Source organism: Salvelinus namaycush, chromosome 15, assembly GCF_016432855.1.
Source record: "Salvelinus namaycush isolate Seneca chromosome 15, SaNama_1.0, whole genome shotgun sequence".
NCBI classification, from domain to species: domain Eukaryota; kingdom Metazoa; phylum Chordata; class Actinopteri; order Salmoniformes; family Salmonidae; genus Salvelinus; species Salvelinus namaycush.
In genome coordinates, this window is record NC_052321.1 from 41000297 (window position 1) to 41014877 (window position 14581).

At 42.6% G+C, this 14581-nt stretch overlaps 1 protein-coding gene across 2 annotated transcripts in view; it reads right to left on the minus strand.

The window, feature by feature from the left end:
* Positions 1-1276: 1276 nt before the first annotated feature.
* Positions 1277-14581, minus strand: part of wdhd1 (WD repeat and HMG-box DNA binding protein 1) — a 42789-nt gene continuing 29484 nt past the window's right edge. For both annotated transcript variants that reach the window (XM_039009926.1, XM_039009925.1), the window contains exons 17-26: positions 14039-14153; positions 12956-13087; positions 12267-12490; positions 11178-11317; positions 7325-7384; positions 6984-7015; positions 6653-6826; positions 6295-6437; positions 5720-5855; positions 1277-1995 (exon numbers count right to left, since the gene is read on the minus strand). In XM_039009926.1, coding sequence (XP_038865854.1) covers positions 1810-1995; positions 5720-5855; positions 6295-6437; positions 6653-6826; positions 6984-7015; positions 7325-7384; positions 11178-11317; positions 12267-12490; positions 12956-13087; positions 14039-14153 — 1342 coding nt within the window. In that variant the 3' untranslated portion in view covers positions 1277-1809. The remainder of the gene's footprint in view (positions 1996-5719; positions 5856-6294; positions 6438-6652; positions 6827-6983; positions 7016-7324; positions 7385-11177; positions 11318-12266; positions 12491-12955; positions 13088-14038; positions 14154-14581) is intronic.

Below are 14581 nucleotides of genomic sequence, written 5' to 3' on the forward strand. Positions count from 1 at the left end.
AAACGCATGTTTTTATGCAGAATTTAGAATATTCGCATGAACATCTGTCACCAATCAGACTGAAGTATGTAGCAAATGAAAAAGCAGTGGAAGAATTCAGTTTGAGTCGTCAGGCAATCCTAGAACACTCAAATTCTGTATGGATCTGAATATGCCACAGGTAGTTCACTTGGAGGATATACACTATTCAGTGAATTTACGTAATATGCCATCATGTATTCATTTAATAAACCATGTCAAAAGTAGATTTAAGATTACTTGAGTTGATTCATATGTCAATCTTTGGAAAAAGTGTATATTTCCAGTGGTGGAAAAAGTAAGCAATTGTCATACTTGAGTAAAAGTAGAGGCCTTAATAGAAAATTACTGAAGTAAAAGTCTGAAAGTATTTGGTTTTAAATATACCTAAGTATCAAAAGTAAAAGTATAAATGATTTCAAATTCCTTACTAAGCAAACCAGATGTCACCATTTTCTTATTTTTTTATTCATGGATAGCCAGGGACACACTCCAAAATCATTTAAAAACAAAACTTTTGTATTTAGTGAGTACACCGTATCAGAGGCAGTAGAGATGACCAGGGACTTTCTCTTGATAAGTGTGTGAATTGGACACTTTTCCTGTCCTGCTAAGCATTCAAAATGTAACGAGTACTTTGGGTTGTCAGGGGAAATGTTTGTAGTAAAAAGTACATTATTTTCTTCAGGAATGTAGTGAAGTTAAAGTAGTCAAAAACATAAAATGGTAAAGTACAGATACCCCAAAAAACAACTTCCGTACTTTAAAGTATTTTTACTTAAGTACTTTACACCACTTCTATATTTCAGTGTTTTTCCTCAAGTTTTTCATAAAAAATAAAAAGTTTGGAAATCCCAGTGAATCACAGGCTACCACAATTTAGTTATTGCACTCTAACAAAAGACAGTGTAACACATCTGTTGTAGCCTACAATGGATAAATAACTTCAACTCATTATCAATGATGTTGAATGTGTTATGATGGTTATTAATGGCACTGCAACACTCCAAGGTCTGTTATGACTTGTTTTATAAATGCCTTATGTATACCCCCTTCAAGTAAGTTGTTACCGTTATATTCACAATCACAACTAGTGATTGTTATAGGTCTATTCAGTCTCAACATGTTAAAAAAATGTGTTACGGTACTTTTAAACAGGTGTCGGTTTCCTTAATGAAACAGATACAGCAGCAGACCAAATTTGTATGTATGTTCTATATAAAGTTAGTTAAAAAAATAATAATAATTAAAGACTGGATGGATGGAAAATATGTATTTTTATTCAATAGTCGGATACAGTACAATAAAAAAAACAAATATACTATATTGTTTTCAAAACAATACAAGCTAAGAGGAAATTGGTGAAAAGGACAAACCCAAATCATGATGCTGAACAGAATAACATTTACGTGTGCCCTTATCAGTTGCTCTCTTCATGTTCTATATTTGTCACAGCTATTTCAAGTGCTCAGGATATTTCGCTTTGATGCCATCTATGAAATTCCTCTAACCCCTAGTTACATATCGGAAAAGAAATTATTCATCGACAAGGTCTGCATCACGAGCATACCAAACAGTGCTAATGAAACTGTCTGGAAACCTATGAGACAGACTCCATATTCTGATGAAATGTTATACAAAAATAAATCTAAAAAGGTCTCACAATCAGCACCAATCCACAAATGAGCATTATATAATATTTAGTTGTGACCTATAACCCTAACTAAATAGACATATGGAGCACGTTTTTATATATATTTTTTTAAATCGGTCTATGATGTGATCTTATGTTTAATTTTTATTGAAGGCAAATGCTGAGAGCTTGGCTGAGGTGTCTAAGGGCTTTTTCTTTTTGGCACTGGTCTCGTCTGCCTCACTCTGTCCGTTCTCGTCTCCCCTGCTCTCTTCTTCCCCTCTCTTTCGTTTTTTCATATCCGCCACGTCTCCAGACTGTCCTTTTGCCCGCTCTGTCCAGGACTAAACAAAAAAAGAGAAAACAGTCTGAAAATCATAATAGTAATAGAAATTGTCAATATTTCTCTTCACATGAGTCTTCAATTGGAATTCAATTGCGAACCAAATTCAAATGTGACATTTGTATCATACACAGCTTGACAACAAAGCACACGAAACACACACATGGTCCCCGACAGTTGTAAATTGCATCCTGACAGGGACACTTCTTGTTCAGCAGCCCGGCAGCCTTTTCTCCTTGTGTTTCTCTCTGGGTAGAGACAAAAGGCCTGGGCAGCATCCCAAATGGCACCCTATTCCCTATATATAGTGTGATACTTTTGAACAGAGTGCAGTGTGCACTATATAGGGAATCGGGTGCCATCTGGAACGCAGCCCTAGACGTAAATGGAGCCGTGATGAGTCATGAAGCGGAGCGCGTGGCGGCGGGCAGGGCCCACTCTCCGCGTTCTCACAACCTCCCACTCCTATTCTTCACTCCCGACTCACTGAATAGTAAATACAAGCCTTAAATGTGCCCCCGGTCGCCTGCTGTATATTTACTGGCTAATTTACAACCATACACACCAACACACACCCTTTAGGAATCATTACCATAAGATCAATACACTGTGCCCACTACCCACAGACACACTGGGTTTCCAAGCAACAGGCATATAAAGCCTCCATCCCTCTCCGATCCCCTTTTCCCCTCCTTTAGGCTATGTGGAGTGTCATCCACCCCTCCGCTGAGTGGCTTGGTGTGTGCAGGGTCACGAACAGGTCCTCAACACAGGGGAACAGAGATACAAATGCAGTGTGTGTTTTTGCAGGTTACTCTATCACAAAAGGTAAAAGGCAAGTAATAGCACTATAGAATAGACTGGGGTTTAAAAGAGGGCTAGATATGTGCACGGGGGGCGAGGGGAGGTCAGGATGGCTACAGGTGCCCAAGCACCTGCCTAAATATGTCCAACCATGACAGTGACCCTTCAGATCTGATTATATTGAAAACCTGTCTGTCTTTTAGAGAGGAGAGGGCAGGTGTGCAGGTCAGAGTCCAAATTGAGCACAAAACTGAGCAAAAGCCAGTCAGAGCTACCACAAAATATATCCTAGTGAATTACATTCGAACCAAGACCTCGCACAGTGAGGTAGCAAATCAAATAAAACTTTATTTGTCACATGCGCCGAATACAACAGGTGTAGACCTTACCGTGAAATGTTTACTTACAAGCCCTTAACCAACAGTGCAGTTCAAGAAGAGTTAAGAATAGTTACCAAACAAGCTAAAGTAAAAAATAATAAAAAGTAACACAATGAAATAACAAAAACGAGGCTATATACAGGGGGTACCGAGAAAATAGTCTATGACTTGAGTGACTGGAGTCTGACAATTTTTTGGGCTACCCTCTGTAGCGCCTTATGTCAGATGCCGAGCAGTTGCCATACCAGGCAGTGATGCAACCGGTCAGGATGCTCTCGATGGTGCAGCTGTATAACTTTGAGGATTTGGGGACCCATGCCAAATCTTTTCAGTCTCCTCTTCACGATTGTCTTGGTGTGTTTGGGCCATGATAGTTTGTTTGTGATGTGGACTCCAAGGAGCTTGAAACTCTCGACCCGCTCCACTACAGCCCCGTCGATGTTGATGGGAGGCCTGTTCGGCCCTCCTTTTCCTGTAGTCCACGATCAGCTCCTTTGTCTTGCTCACACTGAGGGGGAGGTTGTTGTCCTGGCACCACACTGCCAGGTCTCGGACCTCCTCCCTATAGGCTGTCACATCGTTGTCGGTGCTCAGGCCTATGATGGTGTTGGAGTCGTGTTTGGCCATGCAGTCGTGGGTGAACAGGGAGTACAGGAGCGGGCTAAGTACACATCCCTGAGGGGCCCCAGTGTTGAGGATCAGCGTGGCAGATGTGTTGTTGCCTACCCTTACCACCTGGTGGCGGTCCGTCAGGTAGATCAACAACTCAGAGTTTTAGATGTAGAAAAGAGGAGCATCACAGCTTCCTAACAATACCAACTAAAATAGCACTGGTAGTCAGCGTTACTGAGGTCTCCAACTATAAACATTAACCCCTTTCTGATCGACTTTAATAATGGACTGCTCAAATCATCACCAAAACCTCGGCCACACCAGTTGTTAAAGCACACCGTCTGGAATGTAACCTAACCATTTAGGTATTCGGTTCCAAGCCAGCAGATTGAGGAGCACAGATTGAGGAGCACAGCACTGTTTCATATGCTTTCAACACTTTGGTTACCATTGGAACCCCATTCCATTTGACATATGTCGCAACGGACTAAATATATTGACCAATCTTGTGGAATATATGATGATACGCCACAGTGAATAGTGTTGTTGTGTATGTATGTATAAGCCCACACCAACACAGACGGGCATAAGTCTGTATACAGCCTGGGGTTAAGGGAGCGTTAGCCTGGGAATGGTAATTATCACTCATTCCAACGCGTTAATGGAGGGGTTTCGGTGAGGACCACTGACAGCAACGAGGGTTCTTTCATTCCATCACCTTCCAGGCAATTCTACATTTACAATATAAAACCACACCAATTTGACAGGTTGTCTTAAAGGCTTTATTTAATGGCATGGTCTTTTGGAAAAAATATTTCAATTATATGAGGAATCTCAATACTGTACATGCTGCAATAAAACATTTAATTGTGTTGTAGCCGGTTAAGGTGCTTCCAGGCTTCTAGCAATGTTTTGGGAATTTCCTTTCAACTTAAACCTAGACAACCAAGTGAGAGGAGTTCCTTACTAATTAGTGACCTTAATTCAACAATCAAGTACAAGGGTGGAACAAAAACCCGCAGAGACTCGGCCCTCCACGGAATGAGTTTGACACGTGGTGTAGATGAAGGAGCAGAGACAATTGAGACGTGGATTGTGTATGTGTGCTATTCAGAGGGTGAACGGGCAAGACAAAAGATTTAAGTGGCTTTGAACGTGGAATGGTAGTAGGTGCCAGGCGCACCGGAATGAGTATGTCAAGAACTGCAACGCTGCTGGGTTCTTCACGTGCAATAGTTTCCCGTGTGTATCAAGAATGGTTCACCACCAAGAGGACATCCAGCCAACTTGACATACCAGTGGGCCATTGGAGTCAACATGGGCCAGCATTCCTGTGGAACGCTTTCGACCCCTTGTAGAGTCCGTGCCCCAACGAATTGAGGGCAAAAGTGTGTGTGTGTGTGTGTGTGTGTGTGTGGGGGAGATGAGCGGAGTCTTCAATAGATACAGGGGGAATTTGGATTAACTGTATGGGTTTGATAAGAGGTATCTAAAGGGGCATTTCTGCCTTGTCACATGGGAATAAGGGGTCTTTGTTGTGGGATAAAGATGCTTTCATTGCGTTTAAAGTATTTGGGCAGTAAAAAAAGATGGGCTCTATACTTCAGCAATTTCGATTTGAGATCAAATATTGAATATTAAGCACAAAAACAGAATGTCACCAAATATTTGGGTGTATTTTAATTCATATGGTTTTCAACAGTGTGTTTTGGGTCATGTCTTGCTAAAAGTTGACGCTCCGCCATCACATAATGAGTCTGGAGGCATTTTCTTGTACGCGAGCAGAGGAGATGTTACTGAACACCAGGTCATTTGAATACACCACATTAATCAAGTAGATAAATAATCTCTCATAGACAAAGTGTCATAGCACCACGTGTTAATTAAGGAAGCACACACACACACACACACTTGTGTTAGGTGTCTTACCAGCCGGTCGTCTGCAGACAGGGTCCTGAAGCGGCCCATGGCCTCCTTGATGACATCCGTCTCCTCCAGATCTGGGTTGTCAGCCAGGATGATCCTCCTATTCTCCTCCAGCCACAGCTGGAAGCCCGTCTTGGGCCTGACATACACACGTTACATTTATCGTCGTACACCTACTGTCTCATTCACTCTACACCAGTTTCCGTTATGGGCTCAATACGCTCTACGCACCAAAGTACCTCGAACTACATAGAGAGCGACGCAAACGGAGCGCCGTCGCTCCATTTAGAATGGAATGAAGGTGGCCTGTGTGGTCCAGCAGTTACAGCCGCTGACCCCGGCACATATGTAAGCCAGAGTGCATTAGTTCGAATCTGGCCCACTGCCCTTTGACTCACCCCATCTTTTCAACACTTTACTAATCTCTTCAATAAAGCAAAATAATTCAAGGAGTGGAACTGCCCCACTGCTTAAAAATGAATAATAATGTAAAGAAGACTTTTTCTTATCCCCCCCCCATTATAATTTTCATACATCTTCTCCGGTGATTGTGATTTTGAACAGTACTCATTACTCACTTCTTGTTCTCAACATTTTCTGCTGGTGAGGCTGGAGGCGGTGCCTCCGTCTGTTTCAGCCTACACACTGCCGGCTCCCGCTCCTCTGCTGCTTTCTTATTGGCTGCTTTGGGAGCGTTCATGTGCAGCAGTGTAGACTGGGTCTGCAGAAGACAACAGCGTGTTTAAGTCACCAGCAGTCCAATGCGTTGCACCGTAATGCTTAGGTCAACACTGTCAAACATGTAAACGCCGTCATACCCAGAACCATTTATTCAGACTCGGATCCATTTATTCCCACACAACTAAAAGGTTGGTGGTATTTGATCATTCACTATCCTAACATTTCTTAAGCTTCTATCTGACTATTGTGTTGTACCTTGGTCTTGGGTCTGGGAGGAAGAGGCTTGAGCACAGGTGTTTTGTTCAGTTTCCCCGTGGAGCTGCTCAGCAGAGCAGTGGGCTTCCTGCTGGACGACATCATGCTGTCCAGGACGTTTGTCACCCTGTGCTGACCCCCCGCCGAACCCGGCCTCCCTAACCCGCTGCTCACCTGAGGTCAAAACCCAAGTATGATGGGTCACATGTTAGGTATTTAGCCAGAACTCCCACATTCAATAGATACTTTTAAGCAAGAAAAGGACACTTCCTTTCTAGTAATATCTCTCTGGATATTGGTTTAACCCGCCCCGAAAGCATAAGTGACTGACCTTGAAAGGGTTCACACGTCCTTCTTTGCTTACTGTAAGGAAGGAAAGAAAGAAGGCTAATGTTTAACAACGTGTGATAACGTCACGTATAACAACAGTCATTGCCAAGTATATTCTTGGTGTTAACAAGCGCTTCCCTTAGGGTTTTGTCTGAAAGCCCCAACATTTAAACTGATGAGTGTCTAGATGGGGTGCAACAGACTTAAGAGTGTGTGTAGCATACAACTGTGTTTATGTACCTATTGGGAAACACTTGATTTTAGATTAATAAGGATGGCAGTGGACCATTGACGAGTGTATCCAGGAGAACTGAATGTCATTCCATGAATGTGTGTGCTCACCAGGTTTGGGAGAAGGTTTCTCAGGTGATGCAGCAGTCCCTTTCGACAAGGGATTTAGACCTACAGGGTAAAGACGAGTCAACGGAGATTTTTACACAACAATGCACCTAAACTCTAGGGAAACAAGCCTGAGGTTTACTGCCTTAAATTGTGTTGTGTTTAAAACACGCAATGCAGACCTGCGAACCTTGAATCATTTTTATGAGTACCACTTCAGTGCGGCACCACTGGACCCCATGACAGAACGCGTGTGACACCCACACAGCTCATTTTTATGCTGATGATACTGTTATTTACTGTTGTGCCTCATCTCTTACAAAAGCTTTCCAGAACTTGCAGACTGCAACAGACTATACTGTTCAACATACCTTGTGTCAATTGAAGCTTATCCTCAATACTGCCATAACTAAACTAATGGTGTTTTCTAAATCAAGAAATAGACCTCTGAACTTTTCACCTATTATTACCTGTCAGGGCAATGAGATTGAGACTGTAACCTCATATAAATATCTTGGAATTTTAATTGATGATGGCCTCTCTTTTAAATTGCATATTCAACAACTTACAAAAAAATTGAAGCTGAAATTGGGATTTTATTTTAGGAATAAGGCCTGTTTTTCTTTTGAAGCCAGAAGGAGGCTAGTATCAGCTACATTTATGCCTTTACTAGACTATGGTGATATTTTATATATGAATGCTTCCGCTCAGCGTTTGAGATCAATTGACACCCTTTACCATGGCACTTTGAGATTTATTTTAAACGGCAAAACCCTTACGCACCACTGCACTTTATATACCAGGGTTGGCTGGCCTTCTCTAGTCACTCGTAGGCTCAGTCACTGGTATACTTCTATTTACAAAGCCATTTTGGGTTTACTACCTTTTTATTTGGGCATTTTTATTTTTCAGAAATGTGGTGGGTACTCTCTTCGTTCGCTGGACTTTATCTTGCTAGCTGTTCCAAATGTCCGAACTGAATTTGGTAAAAAGGGCTTTTATGTACTCTGCGCCATCGTCTTGGAACGCCTTACAAAATACTTTTAAACTTGAAGAACTTGTCCCGATTGGTATTTTTAAATCACTGATGAATGATCTTGAGACTGATTCCCTTACCTGTCAATGTTTTTAATTTGCTGTTTTATGATTTTGTTAAAATGATTTTATGATTCTATGGTTTAAATTAGATTACTTGTAGTTTTTCATGTTGTTTGATGGGATTTTGTAATGACTTGGTGCTGCCTATCTTGGCCAGGACGCTCTTGAAAAAGAGATTTCAAATCTCAATGAGCCCTTCCTGGTTAAATAAAGGATAAATATATATATATTTCTTTTAATAAATCCGACAAATGCACCTTTTTTTGCCTAATAATGCTGTTGGCAGAACACTGACTCAGTAGAAGGCTATAGACTGTTGTGGGTACTTGGTAATTGGCTGCTCTTCAGTAGGTAACCAGAAATACGTTTAAAATGTACACGGGTGTGTAATCCTTAGTCCCAAAAATGCATCCCATAACATTATAACAAATAGCCAATAAAATAGCTATTATAGCCAAGATACTGCCTACAATAGCAGCCAATGCGTGGTGTTCAATGTAGGTCTACATTCCATGAGACTTCTAAAAAACATTATGCAGGGCTTGATATTGCAGGGTAGAGGTCTGCGATGGACTGATTTCCTCATCCCACCCGCAAGCGCAGCTTTTACGCACGTGACGCAACTCACCTGCCATACATGGTCCCAACAATTTTGCATCCTATAGGCAATATCAAAACGCGTAATAATAACCTAAGAAATAGCTTCAATTACCAGAGATTCTCACATGGCCCATTATATTAGGCTATCGGTATTCCTGGGCTATATCAGCCAATATGCTCGAAGTAGTTTAAAGAGAGCAAAGTTGGAGAGACTTACACTTTCTCTTGAGCTACGTTTTATAGCCTACCTTTAAGTTTCGAATTGGCTCATTCATCCACCCTCATCTCCCAATGTAACTATTCCCCGGGTCATTGCTGCAAATGAGAATGTGTTCTCAGTCAACTTACCTGGTAAAATAAGGGTTAAACATGATTATTATAATAATATTCAGACAAGACAAATATGGGTGATCAATATTTATTTCTAGACAATGTAGTACACTATAGCCTAATCATATCTAGGAAGAACATTTCCTTGGAAAGATAACTGCCCCGTGCTTCTCCACACGCATAGGCTATAGCCTACTCTATTTAATTGAGACCACACGTACACCCGATCTTGCACACGTGGCAACTGAACTTGAAGCAGCAAGAATGATGAAAGCGGACACTTGTGCCTTTTCCTTTTCAATGATGATCTCATTTTTTGATTGTACCTCGACTCACATTGGTTGAGCGGCCTCCACTTCTTTCCATTATCAATATTTATTTAAAGACACTGTAATAAACTATAGTTGAATCATATTTAAGTCACTTTCCTTGGAAAGATGCTAACTTGGAGAGGAGAGGTGGAATACTGAAGTTGAAGCAGCAGATTTCTGAGTGTGTGTGAATAATGTGACAAAGATGTGCTTTTAATACAACAGGTAGCCTGACGCGTACAAAGCAGAAAGATGACCGTTTCCAAATCATGTGCAGGACAACTCAAATATTTTAATCTGAAAGTGTCTGTGTGACTGCCCGCATGAAAAATGCAGACCGCACCGCAATGATCCCTGTTGGGACCCGCAGGTCCCACAGGCATCCGCAGGAATGCAGCCCTGATATAACCTGTTTAGTCACTTGTCCTTCAGACAGAGGTGACTGAAACTGTTGTATTGTTTGATGCAAGAAACCACATTTTTATTCCCATACCATTATTATTACAAAGAATCAGACAAAAATGTATGGTACCCTCTGCCTATTGGCTTCTTAGCTTATTCAAGCCCGTCTCAAAATACAACACTGCCCCTTTTAAAAAGCTCTTTACCTGACTCGCTTTTCAAAGAGGTCTAGAAATGTATGCCTACATGTTTTCTGCTCTTTTAGCAAGCAATCACTCCCCCATCGCTGACCGGATATTTGACATAATTTACATAATAACTCACTAACTAGCAAAAAACATGACCAAATGTGCACACGCAGCAACGTCTTTTATCACTCGTGCCTGTCAATGCAAGAGTCCTCCTCCAATGCACTCTGCCTAATCTTTAACAGTCTAACATAACTTTCTGTGAAGGACTGTATTAGCGGGACAACTCTCTTCGCCATGTCTGTTTCCATCCAGGCATCCACCGCAAATGTTTCCTGTCAATGCGTTTGCGACTACTACCGTTGCGTAGCTCTAAGCATGTGCAGGCAAGAAAGTGTTCTTGCTTAGTTATAGTGGACCAAACGCTGTAGCTAACTACCGTCGTAGTAATGATGCCTTAGCTAAGGAGACAACTAGGAAATAGTGGTTGTGCTTAACACATACAATTTTGGAAAATGTATTTGGCAAACAGTTTGTTCTCTATTTTCCCTACCCTTTTCCCTCACATCAGTGGTGTTAACGGACAAAGTGGTGCGCTGCAATCCAGCTTGAAAACAGTACTACGACTACGTGGGGCGAGCAGGAGTGGAGAGCTAGAGATTTTTTTGTCCTCTGATTGGCTCAGCGCCAACTTCAGACGGTTGAGTCAAAAACCACAATGTGTCAACTAGAAGCCTATTTTTTGCGTATTTTGAGGTAGTTTTTCGTACCCGTGTACTTTGACCTCAAATTGCATGCATGGTACGCAAAATGCGTGCAGGTTGGCAGGTCTGCAAATGGAAGAAACTGTGAAGGATGTTGATTGTTTTGACATGCAGGAGATGGCAGGGGTGGGAGAGGAAATGGAGAGAGATTCCCTCGACTTACCTCGTCTTTTGCTCTCCGCTACATCCCCGTCATCTATATGTTCTTCCTGACCCTCCTCTTCATCCACCTCTTCCTCCTGTGCTTGTCTGTGGCTGCTGTGTTGGCGATCCGCACCCATCTCACTGCTGCTCTGGCCGTACCTGGAGTAACAAACATATATTATCATGAATCCCAACATAATTCCTTATCTACACAGAATTTGATTTCAACTCATACAAGTGGCGGTAAAATGGTGCCGGAAGAAATGGCAGCAGTTTTACGGGCGCCCAACCAATTGTGCTATTATGTGTTTTTTTCCGCATTATTTGTAACTTATTTTGTACATAATGTTTCTGCAACCGCATCTTACGGCAAAAAAGAGTTTCTGGATATCAGGACAGCGATCACCCGGAAGCTTACAAGAAATCCTGCTATGCCCTGCGACGAACCATCAAACAGGCAAAGCGTCAATACAGGGCTAAGATTGAATCATACTACGCCGGCTCCGACGCTTGTCTTATGTGGCAGGGCTTGCAAAATATGACAGACTACAAAGGGAAGCACAGCCGCAAGCTGCCCAGTGACACGAGCCTACCAGGCGAGCTAAATCACTTCTATGCTCGCTTCGAGGCAAGCAACACTGAGGCATGCATGAGAGCATCAGCTGTTCCAGGCGACTGTGTGATCACGCTCTCCGTAGCCAACGTGAGTAAGACCTTTAAGCAGGTCAATAGACACAAGGCTGCGGGGTCAGACGGATTACCAGGACGTGGTCTACACCTGTTGTATTCAGCGCACGTGACAAATAAACTTTGATTTGAAGTTAGCTTCAGAACAGATTTTTGGTGCTTCATGCAAATTATTAGGGCAGTGTTCAGATGGGAGAAAACATTTTTAAACACAAGGATACCAATGCAACCCTCACACACTGCTAAGCCAGTTTCAACCAACGCATCCCAACATCATCTTAAAACCAAAAATTATTTTGATTTATCATCACTTAATCTGTCAACCATTTTATTTTGCCTTTTTCATTATATGACAATCACCAACATATGGTATGTATGTTTTCAAACATACAATAACACAAACAAACACAAATGTACTTACCCAGTGTTCCGTCTGGTGTACTGGAGTGGCTCCTCCTCTTCCTCCTCCTGGGGCTCCTCCCCCTGCAGCTGATTGGCCTTCTCCAGGGCCAGATCGCTGAGGCGCTGGGCCAGGGCCATGCGGCGGGACCGCGAGGCGTAGCGGATGGCCAGGGTCACTACGTTCTGGGTCATCAGCTCGGCCAGCTCCACACAGCGGAACTCCCTCTCCAGTTTACACGACAGCTGCAGATTGAAACACCCAGTGTATGGATAATTAATCATAGTTAGTAAAATACCTTGGTTAAATTACTGTATTAAGGTAACACATACATTTGGTATGCATTCCAAAATGTTGGTTTTAATTTGGAACCTTTATCACTATGCCTCACATCAAAATAAAAGCCCTTCGACGTTGCTTGCATGCACGCCTGTGTGTAAGGACTTATTTTGAGGTGAAGACCCAATGCTGAGGAAAATTATTTTCAATAATCCTTTCCTGTGAATATGCCTGTAATTTTGTGCTGAAATTAAACCAAACCCACAAAGTCCCAACAAAATAAAACAAAATTGGATAATATTCTATTGCTCTGGAAAGGTTTATGAGATATCCAATGTAAACAATTCCAAATTCTAATCCCAAACTAGGCTATGGATCTAAGGAGGGTTTCCAAGCTCGGTGGACCCATGAGTTGCTGCTACTGTACTCACGGCAAACATCTTCATGAGCAGCTCCTGCTGTTCTTTCTGGGCCTGGCTCTGGCCTTCCTCGTCTATCTCGTAGCCGCTGGACGACAGGAAGCCGTAGTGGTTGTGGAGGAGCACTGAGCGCCAGTACTGCTCCTGGAAGGAGAGAGAGGGACAGAGACAATGAGTGGGGCTTTCCCATCTGTAGGGCCTATGTACAGGTACCTACCAAAATAAAGGAAACACTTGAGTAAATGAAGGTTCTGGCAGCTCTTATGGTGTGGGTTGCATTTCCCTTGGAGTGGTTTCTTCCAGGATGACAATGCCCCCATCCACAGGGTAAGGAATGGTTTGATGAGCACGGAAGCAATGTAAACAATATGCCTTGGCCATCTCAGTAACCAGATCTCAACCCAATAGAACACTTATGGGAGATTCTGGAGTGGCGCCTGAGACAGCGTTTTCCACCACCATCAACAACACACAAAATGATAGAATTCCTCAAGTAAGAACGGTGTCGCATCCCTCCAATAGAGTTCCAGACACTTGTAGAATCTATACCAGGGAGCATTGAACTAGTTCTGGTGGCTTGTGGTGGCCCAACAAGACACTACATTGGCGTTTCCTTTATTTTGTCAGTTACCCATATGTGTATGTATACAGGGTCATATTTCAAAGAGATATTCAAGGACATTTCTGTTGAAAGGCTATTTGCAGGTTCTAAATAGCTGCAATGGTAGCTCAAGCATTAACACTCAAGCAACCCAATAGATCAACTATAAAGCTCTAGGTAGGCAGTGTCTCTCCAAAGGCTGAGCTGACTGGAATAGCATAGCATGGACTGTATAGGTTGGCCTTACTGACCTCCATCTGGCCCTTAGCCTTACTGACCTCCATCTGGCCCTTAGCCTTACTGACCTCCATCTGGCCCTTAGCCTTACTGACCTCCATCTGGCCCTTAGCCTTACTGACCTCCTTCTGGCACTTAGCCTTACTGACCTCCTTCTGGCACTTAGCCTTACTGACCTCCTTCTGGCACTTAGCCTTACTGACCTCCTTCTGGCACTTAGCCTTACTGACCTCCTTCTGGCACTTAGCCTTACTGACCTCCATCTGGCCCTTCTCTGTGGTGGTCTGACAGAAGGGCAGCTTGAAGGGAAGGACGGCCACAGCAGGCCTGGGCAACGTGGGGGGATACCGGGACCCTTTACATGGGATACACCTGGAGGAAAGAAGATGAAGAGATGGATTAATTATAGAATTTAGACCTCTTCATTTTCTATTACCGGGTCTTCGAGGGCCAGAGTCCTGCTGTTTTTCATTATCTCTCCATCTCATCAGGGCAATCAGTGACATAAATTGATTAATTAGTTACCAGGTAGAAAAGAAAACAACGTGGCCTAGGGTGGTCTACCAGTCTAAGCCGCTGCCCCTGGCACACGTACAGTACTAGTCAAAAGTTTGGACACACCTACTCATTCATGGGTTTTTCTTTATTTGTAATATTTTCTACATTGTAGAATAATAGTGAAGACATCAAAACTATGAAACACATATGGGATCACGTAGTAACTAAAAATGTGCTAAACAAATCAAGATATATATTATATTATTTTAAAGTAGCCACCCTTTGCCTTGATGACAGCTTTG